The 20,818-nt window shown below is 38.7% G+C and overlaps 1 protein-coding gene and 1 long non-coding RNA gene across 7 annotated transcripts in view; one reads left to right on the top strand and one right to left on the bottom strand.

Annotated features, from left to right (window-relative positions):
* The window catches only part of RYR2 (ryanodine receptor 2), a 727,531-nt gene that overhangs the window by 627,875 nt on the left and 78,838 nt on the right, over positions 1-20,818 (top strand). For all 6 annotated transcript variants that reach the window (XM_050950348.1, XM_050950346.1, XM_050950344.1 and 3 more), the window contains 4 exons: positions 8,092-8,191; positions 9,858-9,937; positions 12,499-12,575; positions 17,366-17,439. In XM_050950348.1, the coding sequence (XP_050806305.1) occupies positions 8,092-8,191; positions 9,858-9,937; positions 12,499-12,575; positions 17,366-17,439 (331 nt within the window). The remainder of the gene's footprint in view (positions 1-8,091; positions 8,192-9,857; positions 9,938-12,498; positions 12,576-17,365; positions 17,440-20,818) is intronic.
* The window catches only part of LOC127049568 (uncharacterized), an 838,950-nt gene that overhangs the window by 750,336 nt on the left and 67,796 nt on the right, over positions 1-20,818 (bottom strand). The gene's annotated exons all lie outside the window — the stretch shown is intronic.

The raw sequence follows: 20,818 nt of genomic DNA, 5'->3' as shown, positions 1-20,818 counted from the left end.
GATGGACCTCTATCTACCAAATTCTAGAGTTACATGGATCTGTGAAAACAACCAACTTTCCTTGAAGAAAAAATGGTGTGGCAAATTTGTAATTTGTTGCAAGAGATTTGAATTTCTGAGCAAAGTTGTGTTCACTGACAGAAATGGTGAAATGTCACCCTATAAATCCTATATAAATCTAGAGCCAAAAATCTGCTACTAAATGTTCACACCTATTACGGTCAAAGGGAGAAGGCAGAATTTGGCATTCTGAGTCTGCATGAAAAATTTTTGAAGTGAAAAATGGATATGTTTGTTGCGTAACTTTATGCACAGTTTAATCCTTAAGTTGTTCTAAACGAAGGACCCCATGTTGCATACTGGCACTTAGAAAAAACTCCTGAAGCCAATTGATATTTTGCCTGAATAACAAATGCAAGATCAAGCTGACAAAAAAGAACAATAGTTTTACTCTGTCATAGCCCAATCCCCAAACCCTAGCAACATGCTTGAATAATGGTGGGGGAAGGAGTACTAGGGGAAGCGATCCTTTTGTCATAGACTAGACAACATTAGTGGAGCTACTCCAAAGCTGATATTGAGGCCTATTGTTGCTGTTTGTCTACTGCATGGGGAGCAACAGGTAGTGACTATGCAAAATTCACCAGTCCTGACTACCTCATGCCACTGAGTGAGGGGACATGGAGTGATCCCCTGTGAAGCGGGGCTGCACGGGGCATTGGTGATTCAAACCTTCTATATGGGCTCTCAGATTCTACACACTTCCCCTGCAGCAGCACAAAAGAACCAAACTGGCTTTGTCTAGGCCCTCAGTGGTCAAAGAAAAGAGGAAATATTTGCCGCTCCATGATGATGCAAACAAACATGCCACAATACAAGTGATGAGTTTGGTAACTTCCTTATTTGTACCCTGATTATTTTTAACAGAATAGTTACATAATTATCTTACTGAGCATATCCCAACTTTCTGAGTTTTTTCCGTTTCCCCAGCTTGGAAGGAGAGATTGAGATATTAACCATTTCAAATTGCCGTAGACCCAGATCTGCTAAATAGGTTCTCAGCTTGGATTGTAAAAATCTTTTAATGGACTGTTTTAATAATACAGCTGCAAAAAACATAATTTGCAACTGTTTCAAAGATGTCACTCCTACTCCCCCCCCCACCCACACAGTGTAAACAAAAAGATGAATTGAAATAATATATAATTTTATACATTATTTAAGGGAATTTATTTTTTTGGTGTTTTAGGAAAAAATTATTGGAACAGAGAAGACATAGCTTTGCAAGATTGCTAGCCAAGTGCTTTTCTTTTTAGAGCATGCTTGTAATCATGTCCGTTCCTATCTATTTGAACAGGAATGAGTGTTTTGAGTGATCTCATTAGACCAACACTGCAAATATAACACTGCTGCAACATTGCAAACAAGTATATGGAGGCAGGAAACATGAAACAAAACAATATCAATTTAAGTCTATGGGGATGAGGTTGCAATGGCATGACAATGCTAATATCAAAATGAAAGCAATAACGATGTTGAGGCAAATCTGCATAGAGACATTACAGCAAAATGGGACTGAATTAAGTGTGCAGTGGCAGTCTTAACTCTGAATTTCTTTGTTCCTATAGATTTTTAGCTCTGCTTTAATGCTCACTGAACACAGAATAGTATTTTGTTTAATATTATGTCGTCTTTGTTAAATTACAAGTATCTACACACACACACACACACACACACATTATATATATAATGTGTGTGTGTGTGTGTGTGTGTGTGTGTGTGTGTGTGTGTGTATAGATGTAACATTATGCAATAAAATGTTTTCAGTTTAATTCTTCAAAATCCAGAAATGCTAATGATTTGATTGATTATACAACCCTAATTCTTCCCTCAGGTACATTCCTATACAACCTATACATGCATGATCACATACTATTTCTCAAAATCTAACTATATGATACAACATCTTTTCTATTAATGCATCTTTTGTGGGATAGGATCGACAGAGCCAATGACACTAGTAACACATAAAGTACTGCTGGTTGATGCTTGTCAACACACATGTTAAAAACATATAACTTTTTAGCACATAATAATTGGCAGTGTAGTCTCTTTCCTTTCTCTACTATATAAAAAGAAGTATTATCTTTCTGTTGCTATTTTAGGTGTAAAATTTAAAAAATCAGGAGTAGAAAGTCCAACTCAATTTTCTTCCTATCCTTCTCTATCATTTTCTCCCTTTTTATCTCCTGGTAACTACCACAGATTAGGACCCAGGAAAGTAAGCACATAGGCATTCTCAGCATGCCTGGTAAAAGTAGCCATTTTTAGCATAAATGCCTAGACTAGCTACGTTTTGGTTTTATCATTAATATTTGTTGAGTGTCAGCATGTATGGCAAAAAATACAAAGGAAGACATGGTTGTGCTCCAAGAAGCTTATAAGAATGGTTTTCATAACCTTGAAGAGTTCTCACCACTTTGCACATATAACTTTGTCATTCTTTTCCATATACATACACTCAGTCATGATGATTTAATTGCTCACAAATCATATGTGTACAGTATCCAATACCCTACCACATTTATACTGTATACAGCACACCAGATCAAACTAAAAATCCCAAAGGAACGTCTTCAAAGTTTGAGGCAGTCACTGACTCACAAATAGTGCATGTACCAATATTTTGAAACTTACGTGTTTAGTGACATTCCCCCCATACTATTCTGTGTTCAGTGAGCATTAAAGCGGAGCTAAAAATCTATAGGAACAAAGAAATTCAGAGTTAAGACTGCCACTGTTCTATCAAGATTTCGACATCATGAAGCAGTTGCAAATAATTTGTCTTTCTGGGGAGGAAAGGTGGGAAGAATTTTTAAATAGAAAAAACAAAGTATAAAAAAGAGAGCTCTACAAGTAGAGGAGGACATCATTTTTTATAATTGCGGAGAATATTTTACTATGAAGTTCTCTTTCAAGATGAATCTACTGTACTTTAATGATATGTGTACCTGCCTGTAGGTTCTAATTAGATAGTCTCTGAATTTGCTTTTACCTCCCTCATTCTCATTCTTTGTCATCTGTGCTTTGAAAAATTCCTTTTGTGTTATGTTATTCTGTATAATGCTAGCAGGACTCCAATGTAGAAAAGATGTTTCAACTCAGCTGAGTATTATCTCAATAATGTATTTTAACAAGAAGAAAAGCTAAATCTGGTAGGACCAGACTTCCAGCAGCAAGAGATAGCAATACTTAAATTATTTTTGTCAAGCAGAATGGGAAAAGTTTATTTTATCTTACACACGCGGCCATACACACACACACACACTTCTGAAGCCTACATTTTAAGCTTTGAGTAGTCACTGTGTTATAGTCCATTTACTTTCCCTGTGTATATTTCAATATGTGTAATTTAGGATTAAAAACAGACTTACTCCAGAGAACATAATGTAGAATGAAGCAAATTTAAAGGTTTAACATAAAGATTTTTTTAAGACCCTCTGCATAGCAACCCCTGAAATAAATGAACATTTTGCTTGTGTAAGCACTGCAGTAGGATTTATTCTCTGCATTGGCTTGTCTCCACCATACAAGATGGGGGAGACCTTTAGTGCTGTATGGCAGAGGAAATCTTGGAAAGCAGATAACATGAGGATAAATTAAAGGAGATGTGATCATTGCAGAATGAGATGGAGGTAACAGTTTCTTTTCCTTTTTGTCTTCTCTCAGGTTATTCCATTTTAATCTTCCATTTATGTATTTCAGTTATTTCAGACTTTCAGAATGTGTTCATAACTTTTTATAAAGTATTATAGAATTATTGGTACTTAGCTCCTGCTACTATAACAAAATTCCTGGTTGGCTATCTCTGGGACTTGAAGCTAAGCCTCTGGATCTAATAGCACAAGTGTCAGCTGCTTGAGCTAACGGGCCAGTTCCATTAGCTCAAAGGCAGTAGTAGTAGACTGCAACCTTCCTATGCGAGGTAGCTACTAGAAAGAGACAAAGAGCCATGCTGTGTTAGTATATAATATTCCAGAGCTCCACTCTTGTCAGTTCCTGCTCACGTGTAATATCACCTGGCTCCCTACAGTACCTTCCTGCTTTAATATTTTAAGTTAAAATTTTACCACACCCTTGTTTGCCAAATATGAAAGTTTGGTCCAAATTAATCCCAGATATGAACCCAGATTTTTGATTGAAAGATCTATGAGGCTTTATAGATTTATTTACAATAAACTGCATCAAATCAAATTTGCTTTTCAGTCCCTTGATAACAACTGCAAAGAATTAGGCTTAAGCAGTCATAGAACTGCTAAAGAATAAGTTATACTTTATTCAGAGAGAAGTGTAAGTATATCTTCCTGTTGGGCTCAGTCAGCTACACTATCATTTAAATGAATATCTTATACCTCCTGAAGAAAATAAAGTTGTAAAGCCCTTAGAAACCCACAAGTTGCTGTAAATAATATAACATCTATCACAGTCTTTCCTCTCAGATAATAGGTAAGTAACCAGAGACATTATGGGATTTTTCAAGACCATTTGTCAGTATGCCGTGCCAGTGGCTTGAAAGATGACTACTGAAAATGGGAAAGTTAATAAACTATGAATTAGGAATTTCAGTCACATCTGTGGTCCTTGGAAGAGACACTGAGAACAAAATGAAATGAAAATAGAATCCAGACCTCTTACCTTGGGTCTGCTGATTCCTGATTGCACAGATTCTGAGGCACTTATCCTACAATGACCAATGCCACTACTAAGAGGGAAAGTCAAATGAAAGTAACATTCTCAGTAGTAGTCTTCCATTCTAATAATTCTCGTCAACCTCCTCTTCAGCAAGGACCTAGAACTTATACTCTAAAACCAGCCTGTCCAAAGCATTTGCAAATAGCCATTCTTCTTACAGACTAATGGGAGTGCCACATCCTAATTTTGAAATATGTGACCAGAATGGCCTTTAAACAAGACTTCTTTCTTCTAGCATCCAACTCAGTGAATAAAAATATTATTCCTTCATTAGGGATCCAAAATCACTAGCTTCTTCACAAAAGAGCAAACTCCTCGTGATATTTTGAAGTGTTAATGTAGACCTACATGAAGAAAACTGCTTCCACTAAGCAATAAAACATTTGGGTTATCTTAGTGTTCTGAATATCTATAGTCCACAGTACAAGAAAGAAAGAAGCCAAGCGCACAATCCAAAGAAATGAGCAAGTAACATCATAAATCTTCGGCATACACTTACCCACAGAAAATATTTATAGGCATGTAAAGTTTAGACAATACAAAGTGTCTTCCTGTACTGGAGAGTTGGTTGTTAACATTAAAAATGTCAACATTTGCCAGCAATTACAAACTTCTAATATTTTGATGTACTATAATTATTACATATTCTAAGATAGGTAAAAGTATAATATATCAGACATCACTGTAGCATGACTATAAGTAAATTATTTTTTAGTTGGGATACAAATACAGGACAGATATAATGTCTACCTTTGCCATATGATTGCTTTTTGCCTATTAAAATATGAGGATGAAACAGAAAAAAATGTCTAAGTTTTGAACAGACTCTACTTCTGATGAAGATAATGACGAAGGAGCCTCCTAGCTCATGCACAGCCTTGCTGGGGAAAGCCTTCAGGGTGAAAATGCACATATGTAGACTTCTCAGTGTTCATTATTCATTTATACAATATAAATTAAGATCACACAACAAACAACTGATTTTTTTTTTAGTGTCAGAGTTTTAAAAATATCCTTTCTGTGAAACATTGATTTCTTTTTTTATTATACCAGACTTTTCTTTTAGCATGATTTTTTGTGTGTGGTTGTGATGGTGTGATGAATGAGATCAAATTAACTCATTAAGCTAATACCTTATCAAGCTTCCTTCAGATCAGCCTGACTGAACACAATTAAACACAACTGCCGGCCTTATAGCTGGCTCGGTAGTAGCAACTGCATCTAGGAGTGTGGACACCGCAGAGAAGTAATAATACCTAAACAGGACACCTAATGGTCTAGCATACTTTTTGTCCTCCTGGCAGTTTGCCTTCTCTCCTGAGCCCATGAACACATATGCTCCTTCATTGTCTAGAGAAAGGTGCGCCAGAAAATTTAGCCAGGCTGAGAGGGGAAATGTGAGTTTTGGAAGCTCTTATCCAAGGACTGATCATCTTCATATCTTGTTTTTGCTGGACATCTCTGCCACTGGCAACTATCTAAATGGCTGAGTTTCCCAGAGGGAGGTACAAATCCCTGAAGTTTATTTCTCTCCAACCTGGTTTTAAACCCTTTTGACCAAGCTTCTTCCTGCCTCTCTTTTGTTGTGTAACTGCAGGCGTCATACCTACCCATTCTCTTGGTCTGTAGATGGACGGAAAGCTCCATGTTACTGTGCTTTCCTCATCAGGCTGTCAACAAAATGTCCTTTTATAATAAACCTAGGCCTGAAGACAAAAGTAAATAAGTGACTCTTGCAATGGAAGAGAGAAAAAAAGATTGTTGGGTCTAAAAATAAATAAAGGAAAATGTAAAGGAAAAATCAAATGTTCATCGAGTTTCCGTGACCTCTGAAGCAGATGAAAATATTTTGTTGCAGCTTTATTGAAACTGTATTGTAATGATTATTTGGTTTTGTGTAATGATTATTTGGTTGTGTGTACGTGTATGGTTTTGTTCTGTTTTTTAATTCACAGGAAGAGGTTTAAACATGAAGGCAAACCTTTCAGACGTTAGCATGGCTTCACATAAAGCAAAGCTGCCATATTTCTTTTTCTTTTCTGTGCCTCCATTTCAACTTATCACATAATTTAAGGGAAAAGTTTAACCACAGGAGCTCCAACTGTAGTATGAAAAAAAAACTTGATGAATTTTGTTTCCGCAGCACGATATTATCAAAGATTTAAGAAACAAATTTGCCAGCCTCAGCGAGACCTCTCTGGTAACAGCATAAATGTCTGTGTTGGTTTGCTTTTGATTTAAAAGTTTCTTTTTTCATTCATTTGAACCCATTTCTAATTTGTACCTCTTTTTAGTTTTTATTTTTCATAGTCTGTATCTAGCAAGCCTTCATTTTTTAAACCTCTTCCATCTTTCAGTGTCTATTTTCTGTACTTTGGATGGAAAGTTTATGGCAGCAAAGCTGTCACTCTGGCTGCTTCTGCTGCAGCTGTTCCTGCTCTTAGGTCATACATGTTTTGGCCGTTGTGTTTTTGGGCATGATACTAATTGATGGTGTCATGCCCCATTGACTACGCTTTTCTACCACACCATCTGATGGACTCCCAGTCATAGGGCTCTATGCAACTTCCATTTTGCAACTTACACTGCTTAGTCATTTTCAATTCTCCAGCAAACTTCAGTTAAGCTTGTGAAAGCTCATATCCACCTGGAATTAGCTGTGCCTCTATGTTTTCTCTTTACATTTTCAGTAGTTTAAATAATGAAGAACAAACTTCAGCCATTGCTCAAGCAGCACCATGCAGTACCCTTTGTTGCCACTAAATAATGCGAAATATAAAGGCACAATGTATTCTGTCTAATATCCTTTTGGGATATGTTGTGGGTTGGGGAAACCTATCTTGTATTATAAGTCAGCATCTTACTTGAAATATACAACACTGCCTATTATTCTTTTTTAAACAAATTTTCCCAGATGAATGAAACTCCCAACGAAGCTATTCTGTCATTCAGGGACAATTTTCACCTCAAGAGCCATGTGCTGAGCAGTATCAAGTTATAGTCATGCTGTAGAAGATTATTAAGAGAGTATAAACTGTTGCACAAAAACAGCACAGAAGTGCAAGTTTGATACATGCAGTACATATATACTGTAAATATGGACCAAATGATTTACAATTGAGAGAACTTCTTCCCGATAAACAAAGGACTAAAAGGATAAAAAGAAAAACACAAAGGGAAATATTGAACATGTTAAATATTTGTTCAGTAGCATTGTGTGTGCATTGAACAGGTCTGTGATGTTGCAATAGAGCCCATATACTAAGAGAGAACAAAAAATCTTTGGCGAGCTGATGGTCATTGAAGTCCTCAATTTAAATGATTGGAATTTCTGTTCAGGAAAAAGAAATGGAAAAACAGAAGCTTCTGTACCAGCAAGCAAGACTGCATGATCGGGGTGCTGCAGAGATGGTGCTTCAAACAATCAGCGCCAGCAAAGGTAAAGACCTACCGCTTACGTACATATAAAATCTTCTTTGGGATTATTTTTTAAAGATTTGTTGGCTCTAGAACTTGCTCCTTATAATTATTGGTGGCTATACATTAAATTAGGTTCATTTTCAAATAAATACATCTCTACCCCCATATAACGCTGTCCTCGGGAGCCAAAAAATCTTACCATGTTATAGGTGAAACTGTGTTATATCAAACTTGCTTTGCTCTCCCGGAGTGCGCAGGTCCCCCCCCCCCCCCGCCCGAGCACTGCTTTACCATGTTGTATCCAAATTCATGTTATATCAGGTCGCGTTATATTGGGGTAGAGGTGTACCTCAAATTTAGGTGATCATTAGAAGTTGATCCTGCAAAAGTTTTCTAAAAAGCAATCAGAAGAAATTTTCTTATGGTATTTTTGCATTCCTGGTGCTGGCTGGAGCCCAGATGATGTAGAGATGGTAGAGAGTTCATAGCTGTGCACTGGGAATGTGTAATGACAAAGTGAGGCTCCAGAATTATCAGGATTTGTGTGTCTGTGCACTTAGCACAGGCTCTGATTTTTTTTCTGAACAAGTTCACCCATGCCCATTTATAATCTGTTCATCCCCTGCTTCATCCATATCCTTTCACTGTATATTGCTAAGAAGTATAACTTTTTAGGCTTCTGTTCATCAGGCCTATGGGTGCAGTTTGGGAGGAAAGTGGGGAGTATTGCCCCCCCCCAACTGCAAGTCTCAGGCAGGTGTGGAATTTGCCCTCCCATGCGTGGCCCCGTTGGCTGCCTGGAGCTGCCTCACCAAATATAGAAGTCAAACTACACCTACGTTTAGGCCCCATCTTTCACCAATCATTTTTCCTACCTTTATGTGCTGTGTCTACTGCACTATTATTTAAACAACTCTCTCCTTCATATGCAGAACTAACCAATTTCCTCTAGCTACTATATTTAAATTCTTCACTTCACAGTTAGTCCTTGAGGAACTGTCAAAGTTTTGTCTGTGTGAGCATACAGTAAGAACACATTGTTAAACTGACACGTCAGTTTTAAATTGTGCATCCAACCTCAGAACCAGCTGCTCAAGGCTGTCATGACTGAAGAGTAATTTATATTCTTTGATGACAATTCTTCATGTCTTTCATCTTTTCTTTCCTTTTTTTATACGGTCTTTATCTATGTATTCTTAGCGGGTATGAGGGCTAGTCTACACCAGATGTGCTACATCTATGCAGCCGCGCCGCTATCGCATGTCTGGTGAAGATGCTTTATGCTGATGGGAGAGAGCTCTCCCGTTGGTATAATTACTCCACCTCAGTAAGAGGTGGTAGCTGTGTCAGTGGGAGAGCATCTCTTATGACATAGTGCTGTCTACACCGGTACCTAGGTTGGTGTAACTTGCATCACTCAGAGAGATGGCTTTTTCACACCCCTGAGCAACATAAGTTATATCATCAAGCAGTAGTGTAGACCTGCCCTAAATCACACAGTAGATATGGTGAAGGAAAAATGTGTGCGTCTTTTTTTTACAAGAGAGATTATTTAAATGATCCTGTCCTGTAAACTGCTATGTAAATGACTCCATGCTGTGCACATCCTAAGGCAGGGTAAGTTAGTAGAATAGGTTGTTTTGTTTTTTAAATATGAACTAAAATAATAGTTTAATATTTTCAAGGTGAGATGGGTCCCATGGTTGCCTCCACCTTAAAGCTTGGGATTGCCATCTTAAATGGAGGAAATTCTACAGTTCAACAGGTAAAGTGTTTGAGTGTAAACCATTCTGTTCAATCCAATCTATTCTATATAGGTTCTTAATAGACATTTGTCACTGTAGTATCTGAATGCCTTCCAGTAGCACATTAAGTGCTGTGACTGACATTTGTCATGCGTTATGCGTTCTGCCTTCCTCTCCTGAAGGAGAGAAGTGTACAGTGGCATTTCTTGTTTCCTTGTTTTGATTGTTTTTTAAATATACATGTTGCTGTGTGTTTATATGAAAGCAGGACAAGTCAAAGAAATGGAGCTAACATTTGGCGTGGAAGGCAGTTAGGTTTGTGATGGTCCTTCACTCCTGGGGGACTTAACCAGTCTCAGACTGGCCCCCTTAGACAGTTTTATCCCACACACAGATGAGCTTTTCCTTTATTATACAGGGTTTATATTTATTTATATTTTGCTTCTTTTTGCCTCTGAACTTCATGACTCCTTTACATTTAACTGGCTTGATTCACCACTGTATTATTCCACTTACAGCTGGTGTAATCCTAGATATTCCAATTGATTTAAATGGAGTTACCCTTGCAAAAAAACTGGAGCATTGGTGTCTGGTGCCCAAAATAAGTGGTGTGGCTGTGGCTGTGGCTGTGGCTGTGGCTGACCATTAGTTACACTGTCCTTCACCCTCCACCTCCCAAATAAAATCAGCTAACTAAACAATTGAGATCTCTTCCCTCTCCCTCAATATATAAATTCTCCTGCCTATCCTCTCCATCATTTCTCTTCTACCATTCCAACCACTGGTCCCCTGTGCCTCTTGAAAATGAGCAAGCAGCCATTCTCTGTGCTGTCCCCTCCCTTTTATCCCCCCTCCCCCCAGACTCCTGCTTCCTTTTTCAATCCTACCTTGCCAGACCAGAGACTCCTCTGCTTTGCCTTTCCTCTTCAGGCACAGGCACCTACCTGCTGCCTCCTTGAAATCCCAGACCGGCAAGTTGCTTACTCCCTTACCTGCAGCTTTCCCCTCTTTGGGCTCCTGGTGCTGTTCGAGGTGAGGAGGAGGTCTGAGCTGGAAGTGCACTTATATTCTATACTCTTTGAGTCTAAAGTTTTTTAGCCCTAAAAGGTATTGAACAGGAAGCCTTTAAGCATGGGTCAGTCTAGTACTGCACTATAATTACATCTAGACAAACAGTGTTACAAGAACATTAAGGTTGCAGAATCAAGCACCCAGAAGTTAATTAAATGCCAGAATTAAGGTTGTGTGTGCAAAAAACCTTGAGTAAAAACATAACCATTTCATCCTAGGGAACCATATTGCCCCCAACATGGATCCTCAGCAGGGTTGGGATGTTCAGAACCACAGCACAGTCCTCTACCGCTTGAGTGAACAGAGTAACTTGTAGGATAACAGTTTATCTTCTGTGGACCTGCCACTAGTGGGTTTGGAGACACACACTTTGATAATGGGGATGGCACATAGTAACTGTGAGAGGATGGAGCATGCGCAGTGCAGATAAAATCCACATGATTTATCTAGCATCCTATAATAAGTTTCTACTTAGCAAATACTTATAATTTGGTCAAATTTGGTTGAATTGTCATATGGATGGCAAAACACACGTCCCTGATACCTCTGTGATGCTGCTGCCAAATTTCAAGTCCCTGCTTCCAAGAATGAAGATGTAGTAGCTTCTCAAAGAAACAGTGGTAAGATATTTTTAAGTCTACCTCATTCTCTGAGATGCTGAACTGTTCTAGTTTGGAGAAGTTTTAAGCAACCAAAAACCGGGTCTGATAAAGGAAAGGGTTTGGCAACCTTAACAGAGGTAGTGTTTCCTGCACGACCTATAATAAATCTTCTTAACGATAATAGGTCAGCAAAGGGTAGTGTGATGAATCTGCTGATGCTCTTCTGGCTCCTCAGTGGAGAGTGATGGTGTTTCAAGAAGGGTGGGGGACAGTAGTGTAGCGGGGAGATGGTTCAAGCAGATTGAGAGACCTCAAATGATACCTTACAAGAGATACCTTGTACAAAGTTTATTGTAATAGAGTGCAGACAGAGGGATACATTCTGTGATGGTTATTCAATCTGAATTTGTAACACTGCAATATCATTCCATGTAAATTATTTTTTTCATATCAGTAATTCTATTTAAACTATCATCACCAAAATGCCAGAGAATCTTCCAAATACTTTTAAAAAGAAATAACAATTTCTTCTTTCTTTCTTTCCTTCCAGCTTGTTAGAGAAGTAGATTAACTTGTAGTTTTTGTGTGTGCATGTATAGAATGAACTAGCAGAAAGCTAAGTCAAAGATTAGATTTTGCATTTAGTTCTGAATGTGCTGAGGTTAGTGATTGTTGTTATTTCCTATAATTCCTTAAAAAGTGTCCACGTCATGGCGGCAGCCTCCTCTGGAAGGTTTGGTCGGTGACAAAATATCCGCCTGACTTGTAGTTCGAGGGTTTTTGTCAATTGGTCTGTTCTATCTAATTTATAAATGCCATCAACATTTTTTCACAAGGCTGTCTAATTGGCATAGAATAACAGATACCCAATGATTTAACATTTATACTATGTGTTTTGTTTGCTGTAGAAAATGCTCGACTACCTCAAGGACAAAAAGGATGTGGGCTTCTTTCAGAGCCTTGCTGGTCTTATGCAGTCATGTAGGTAAGAAAATATCTATTATAATACATCTATTATTTTGTATCTAGATTCTTTTCTACAGGATTTGTAATATCAATATAATATCGGAAGAATTACCTGGTGAGACAGGAAGGGTAAATATGCCAGGAATGTGCACATGCGCGCGCACACAAAATTGTTTTCCTTTCATGTTCCTAGGGTTTTAACAACAGTAATCTTCTATGATGCTATGATAGTGGGACTATCCTGGGCTATGCTTATCTCCAGCTTTCAGGCAGAATGACATAAACCATTGTCCTTGAATATTTGTACCCCACTTTTGATCCCCTATGACTAATTTCCCAGCTACTTACCTTGCAGGCTGCCATGACTTATTCCCTGATTTCAGTGTACCTAATTCTGCCTCTCTTACAACAAATAGTACCTTATTTCCTGATTTAGTCCATTGATGTTTACAGGCTGTGAAAACATTTGGAAATGTCTGCTCACCATTTCCCACTCACGTTTACAGTCTAGGGATATTGGATTTTTGGATGTTTTGTGCAAAGAGTGCACTGCACCTGTGGCCTGTGAAGTGAATTGGACTCGATTTGATTTGGGGGTGAAATTTAAAGTGGTGGTTCTGACATATAAATGACTTATGATTTGGGTCTTGTCTACTTTAGCCACAACCTCTCTCCTCACATGATGATTTGACATTTGTAGTCCACTGATGTGTCCAAGATAACAGCCTGCAGAGTTAGTGGTAAGGCATTGTCAGTGAGGGGTCCTTGGCTCTGGAACTTATCTACTCCCATCCTCCAACAGAGCCCAGATTTGAATACCTTCAAGGAACTCTGCAAGGGTCGTTTCCTCAAGAATTCCAGGGAGGCTTCTGTGTGGGGAGAGAGTTAATAGAATTTTGGAAGGCGGAGAAGGGAATTAAGTCACTTGTTATGGAGTGGACTGGAGGACAGTCTGTGGTCTTTTTGCAGATTCATGTTCCTGATTGTGTTTGTAATAGTATAAAGACACTTACATAAAAAGTTAAAATTGAGCCCAGTTCACTGTTACGGTTGACTGCTATGTTTCAGGCTGGTGAAAAACATCCCTAATCCTGACTTATCTGGCTGCTGGAAGATTCCCTTTTGCAACATCTGCTGCATGGCAGATGTCCTAGGACTTGGACTACCTACTATATTATTTTTTCTTCCTGAACAAAAATAGCTGTTTAAGTATTTTTTCATTAAAAGTAGAATATTTTGGGATGATAACAATGGTTATGAAGTTTTTGAAAAATATAAAGCTCAATTTGGCAAAGAAAAAAATAAAATATGAAGTTTTCATCAGAAAGTTACAACACATCTGGGATTGCAGATCACCACCTTTGTTATGTTATCCAAAGAACAAACTAATTGTTACAATGAGAATCCCTGCACCGAGGTAGATGAGCCATAGACTTATGATAAATAGAGCCATATAATTTCTTCTCTGTGTGGCTCAGAGGAGAGCAGGTTGTGAAGTAGGGCACAGTGAACTAAACCCAGGGAAGGCAGGTGATGGAGCCATTCTGACATAAACTCTCTCTTCCCCAGACCTACAGAATTCCAGGGAAATCCACATGATAATAAATACTTCCTAAACCACCATAACTTACAATTGGCTTTGTCTATTTCGCAGAAGATGGTGGGGTGGAGGTGCTAGTGGTAGCACATATCCCTCAGGAGTTTGCTGCTTGGGATTAAGCAGCCTAAAGAATAGAGATTGTCAGCAAAACAGGCATCGTTCCCCAACTCATTGAAAAATATTTAATTCAAAGTTATTTGAAAATTTCCATTCAAAATGATTAGGCAAAATGAAATAATATTTTTTTTCTTTCTATTCATATTGACACCCTCCCACACACACACGCAACAGAAACAAAATGCAAATTTAAGTTTAATTTCCCATCAATAATAATCAAAATTCTATAGAAAATGACATTTTCACCACCAAAAAAAATAAACCCCATTTTTGATGGAAAAATATGTCAGTAAAAAAATATATACCTAATCATCTCTACCACAACTATGTAGAGATGTTGGCACTGGATTTCCCAGGGCATCAGAGTACATCTGCATGGTACTACAGACCTTTAAACATCTTAATAAACCAAAATAAGTTGAAAATGTAAAAATACATTGGTTGATATGAAGGGAATAGTCCTATATGGCTGCGGGGGGGAGGAAAACTGCTGCAAAAGGGTCAGTGTGGTTACTGACTCATTCCGGAGGAATGTAGGGTTCGAAAGGGGAAGATCTACACCTGAAGCCAGAGGTGAAAGTAACTTAAAGGACTTACTGGTTCGCTGGAGTTCTGAGCAGGGGGCGGGGCCTCAACCAGAAGGGGTTGGTGTTTAGATTCAGATTTAAAGGGCTCCCAGGGTCCGTCTGCAGTAGTGGCGGCTGGGAGCCCCGGACCCTTTACATCACTGCCGGAACTACCAGATGCAGAGGTGGTGTCATGGTACAATCCCCCACTTTGAACCTTAGCATCCAAAAGATGGGGTACCAGCATGAATTCCTCTAAGCTCAATTACCAGCTTAGTACTTGTAGCGCTGCCACCAACCAGGAATTCCAGTGCCTTGAGCACTCTGTTCCCCCTAAACCTTGCCCGGGGACCCCCAAGACCCAGTCCCTCTGGATCTTAACACAAGGAAAGTAAACCCTTTCCTTCACCGTTGCCTCTCAAAGGCTTCCCCTCCCTGGGTTGCCCTAGAAGATCACTGTGATTCAAACTCCTTGAATCTCAAAACAGAGAGGAAAATACACCTTCCCCCCTCCTTCTCTCCCCCCTCCCAGACTCTCCCTGAGAGAGAAAGTAATCCTAACACAGAGAGAAATTAACCTTTCTCTCCCTCTTCCCTCCTTTCTCCCCACCAGTTCCCTGGTGAATCCAGACCCAGTCCCCTGGGGTCTCACCACAATAAAAAAAAAAGCAGGTTCTTAAACAAGAAAAGCTTTTAATTAAAGAAAGAAAAAACAGTAAAAATTATCTTTGTAAATTTAAGATGGAATATGTTGCAGGGTCTTTCAGCTATAGACACTGGGAATACCCTCCCAGCCTAAGTATACAAGTACAAATTAAAATCCTTTCAGCCAAATACACATTTGAACTCCTTCCAGCCAAATACACATTTGAACTCCTTCCAGCCAAATACGCATTTGCAAATAAAGAAAACAAACATAAGCCTAACTTGCCTTATCACCTAGTACTTACTATTTTGAATTTATAAGATCCTGTATCAGGGAGATTGGAGAGAAACCTGGTTGCACGTCTGGTCACTCTCAGAACCCAGAGAGAACAACAACCAAAATCTAACAGCACACACAAAAACTTCCCTCCCTCAAGATTTGAAAGTATCCTGTCCCCTGATTGATCCTCTGGTCAGGTGACAGCCAGGCTCACTGATCTTGTTAACCCTTTACAGGCAAAAGAGATATGAAGTACTTCTGTTCTATTAACTCTTACTTATCTGTTTATGACAGGTGGCTGGGAGCCCTGGGACTTGGGGGCCATTCAAAGGGCCTGGGGCTCCAGCTGCTGCTACTACAGTGGAGCCCAAGGCCCTTTAAATCTCCGCCTGAGCCTGCTGCCAGAGCCCCAGGATAGTGGCAGTGGCTGGGGGCTCGGGCAGTGATTTAAAGGGCCTGGGGCTCCCAGCTGCTGCTACCACAGCGGAGCCCCAGGCCCTTTAAATTGCCGAAGGAACCTCGGGCTCCTGGCTGCCACCGCAACCCGGGGGCTCCAGCAGCAGGGCTCTGGCAGCAATTTAAAGGGCCCAGGGCTCCAGCCGCTGCTGGGAACCCCAGGCCCTATAAACAGGGTCGGCTCCAGGCCCCAGCACACCAAGCGCGTGCTTGGGGCGGCAAGCAATGGGGGGTGCTCTGCCGGCGCCGTGAGGGCGGCAGGCAGGCTGCCCTCGGCAGCTTGCCTGCGGAGGGTCTGCTGGTCCCGCGGCTTCGGTGGATCTCCCGCAGGCTTGCTTGGGGCAGCAAAATCCCTAGAGCCACCCCTGCCTATAAATTGCCACTTGGAGAAGCTGATCCAGTATGCCATACTGGGGCTTATTGGCTTATTTTCACCTCTTCCTGAACCCTCCCTTTTACATGGAGCAGGCTGAAGCAGGAGGGCACACAGCGCTTCAGCATATCTCAACCGCATGGCTTCAGGTGGAAGCAGAACAGTAAGAAAGGGGGAAGCTCCCCAGGTAATTACGGCATAAACATGGGGTTATCTGCACTGTACATTTTTATCTGCCAGGTAGTCCCAGACATCCAATAATAAAGTTGCAGTCTGATTAAACCCGTGTAAAATGTTTCCTGTCCTCCTTTCGGTATGGCCACACAGTGACCTGTGTTTAGGCTTACACAACTATGTAATTTCCCAGTAGATAATGGGGGAATATGTGTACACCAAAATAATAATGTATTATTTTTATGATATGTGAGATATATAGATAATATACATGTATTTTCTTTTTCAATAAATCATAATGAGCTACATTCTGCTATCATTTACATAGTAAATCCAGTGTAATTGAATTGACTTAATGGAGTTTCTCCAAATGTGCAACCGTGTAACTTAGAGCTGAATTTGGCCCATTGTTTTAAAAAAATGGTGTACCTGGCTTTAGTGACATTACATTTAAGTTATCTCCTAAACACTATTTTCCATCTTCTAGCTAAGATGATAATTATATTTCTAAGTTTAATTCCATCATTTTGAAAATCAACAAGATAAAATATTGGATTTATCAAAGAATCTAAATGCTATATTGCTTTTCTCATTGCAGCGTTCTTGACCTAAATGCATTTGAACGCCAAAACAAAGCAGAGGGCCTTGGCATGGTGACAGAAGAAGGATCAGGTATTATCATCTTATGAAAATAATCTTTTCCTTTTTACTGTTCTTCATCAGAACTGTATAGTTAAGGACCCTTGTAAATCTGCACCAAGATGTTTCAGGGTGAAGCTAAGATGATATTTTGTCAGATAGTTTATAATTTAACTGGCCTACTTTAGACTGTGCTAGACAATAAAAGATCACTAGAGCACGTTTGAGAGTGAGGGAATGTCTCAGGAGGAATGCAGTATATCATTTTGAAGTAGCAAAGAAAATATGAGTAAATTTGAAAAGAGATTCCAATCACAAACAGCAGTGTTTATGTCAAACAACTTAGAAATTCGTAACCAGTTTCAGCATAAAATAAAATGAAGGGCTCCCAAATGATTTGTTAAATTGTCTTTGGTTGAATGAAAAATAGACAATTTAGTAAGCAATAAATTAGATATCAGAGGTCATGGGAACAGTAGCTGCTGTTTGGAAGACATTTGTTGTGAAAGTTTCTATTTTACAAGTGTTTCTGTGTAATTTGTCTTTTGGGGAAATATTCTTGTTTACTTATGATTTTGAAACAATTTGGGTTTTCTACCTTCTATGTTGTCAGTTCATTGTTAGTTTCTTTCTTTTGTCTCATAATGTGTTCTGTCATCCTATTAGTGTGGTTGTCTGGAACCATTAGGTTTAGTTTTTTATGTGATTAATAGAGTTACCAAAGCACATTTTCTCTATTCCCAATTACATTCTTCATTCATAATATTTTTGTGTGTTTAAATCCTACAACTAACTAATCCTTTTACATGTTTTTATTCTTAAAAACAAGGGAAAAAAGCTTGACTGCATATTCATTATTGTATTTTGGAGTTCATAATTCATACTTGCTTCACTGCAGATGTCATTGGCTACTGTGCCTGTAGCTGTTTTACATGACATATTTCTTGATTGTTCAGGTGCTTGCATCACATTGTTTAATTTGACTGAATGCCTTTAAGACAGATCACAAGTACTTCACCAGAAGTGCTCCCATATCTTAATAAATTGTAGGTCATATCCTTCTTGCCTGACTCATTTGAGTAATCTCATTAAAGTCAATTTAGATGAGTCAACTTTGGCCCCATTACTCTGGATTGTGCATTCACCAAGTGTTGTCTGTCTTATTAGGCGTAGGCTGGCTTGACCATTGCTTTCATGTTTCTCTGCAAATTATTCTCAAGAATGTTTGGACATTCTGGGCATAAGTTCCATTAATATATATTTTTTAAATTATTATTAATAATTTTGTTTTTTTAAATGGGCTTTTTGATACAGGATCATTTTTCTTTCAATCATCTACCAAAGTTATTAGAAATTACAAATTTTGCAAGCAACTGCAAATGACTCTTTGACAACTGCATAAGTGACTCTTCTCATATCAGGGTATTTACATGCTTCCTCATCTGAGAATTTTTTGGTTTCTTTGTTTGTTTGTATTTGATCTTTCTCTTTAGTGCAGAACTAATTTGCCAAAACCAATACTGAATATGTTTTCTTTCTGCTAAAAACAAATTCTCAACTTTTTTTTTTTTTTACTTTTTTCCTGTTTTCTTTTCTTTGAACTAAATGTCCTGTCCTCCCTTCCTCAGTCATCACTCATGAGCGTGGTAATTATTAAAAACAAGCTGCTTTTTATTTATTTTGTCCTGTTGTTAGCTTTGTGTCAGCACTGTACAGCTCCTGAATACCATGAGGTTTTTTTGTTCCTATGAGGCTTTTAAACAAGTGGATTCTTTTCTATTATCATAATTGTATACTCCAAACTCTTCAGTTTTTATGCCAACTTTCCCCACTTCTTTGTTCTTCCTCCCTTTCTCAGGATTTGCACAGTAACTGGCACACTAGATGTAAGAGCAGCAAGCTTTTTTTTCATTTATTTACTTTTTTTTTGTTTGGTTGTGGTCTTTTTAGTGGGCCCAGTATTTGCAATGGTTGGATGTTTTTAAAATATTTATATATATATATATCTGTATATACAAACCCTTGTGCTGTAGTCCTCCTGTAGTATTTTTGTTGTGCATTTAATGTGGCTTTATCGCTGCATTGATTTTGTGCAATCACAGGAAATCAGTGGTGGATCCAGAGGGGGCTGGAGGTTGGGATAGAAAGGAGATGTTGGCTGCCACTGGCAGGTTTACACTATGTAGTCAGAATTCATTTTCTACTACAGTACTTGCCAAAGTAGCTGGTAGTTTATAATAATAATAATAATAATAACAGCTCTGCTGTTTCTTTTCAGGGTTACAGCAGGATGTTACTAGTTATTCCTGATATTTTGGCACTTTGAGAGCTTTTGTGTACAAAAGAGAAAATGTGTATCTCTTAGAGGCAAAGGATAACAATAATTAATCTGTCACTGAGCACACTCATTTTAATTCACTGAATATGAGTTATAGGCAGCTCAATGCCATTGGTATTAATGCCTGATAGCATTATGAAAGCCCAGCCATTGTGTCTGGAGGAGAAATTATAGAACCTGCTGTGAAAGACTGCTAGATATTCTAGATTTTATGGAATAGCTGAGCTCACATAACTGCTAGCAATCCTACAAATACCTATCTAAAAAGTCATTCCAAGAGCACACCAAAGTTTAGATTGGGTGACCCAGGGAGAATATATTTTTTCCATTCCATTTTACAGAACAGATACTTACTCCAAGATTCAGGAACATGTGGTTGATTGTTAGGGGAATGGAGTGAGGTCCAGAATACACAATATAACCTGTTCCTTACTACTCCTACATTTGATGCAGGAATTTATCAATGAGTTGTTAACTTGTTATTACTGACTATGAGCCTGAGTCAGTTTTTACTCAAGTCAGTTGTAAAATCTCCTGTTGACTTCAATGGATGTAGGCTTTGACCTCTTAGTAGTGGTCGTGTTCTATGAAACTTGATTTCTTTTCCCATCTCCACATTGGCATTAGCAGAAAACCCTGCAGTGAGTCAGGATGGATGTAAGATTTATTGCCCTTTTCCAACCTTCTCTTTGTGCTATCCCCATCTAAGCTCCTTGTCCTGATTCCCCTTTCACTAGTACCACCTTCCTATATAAAATCCTGGAACACCCACTGGTAAAAGCACTGATGGTTCTTCAGCAAATGTGTTTCTTACTTGTTTTTGTGACGTACTTAATGTTGTACCTTTCTGTATGTACATTTGTTTTGATTGTCGTGTTTCTTTTACCAAAAAAAGGTTCAAAATCAAAGTTGCGCAAATGTTCATTATCCCATCTGATGGTTTTCCATTTTTCATAACTCTCTCTGTCTATGCTGTTTCGCCATGATCATGATAACTTTGAAAGTGATTTTTTCTCTCCTCCCAAAGCCCTTACTTTAGCTGACAGATAATGGAATGCATTTGTTTAATCTACA

The sequence above is a fragment of the Gopherus flavomarginatus genome, chromosome 4, assembly GCF_025201925.1.
Source record: "Gopherus flavomarginatus isolate rGopFla2 chromosome 4, rGopFla2.mat.asm, whole genome shotgun sequence".
In the NCBI taxonomy this organism is placed as follows: Eukaryota; Metazoa; Chordata; order Testudines; family Testudinidae; genus Gopherus; species Gopherus flavomarginatus.
The sequence above is the reverse complement of the archived record's forward strand: the minus strand, read 5'-3'. Positions and strand labels throughout refer to the sequence as shown.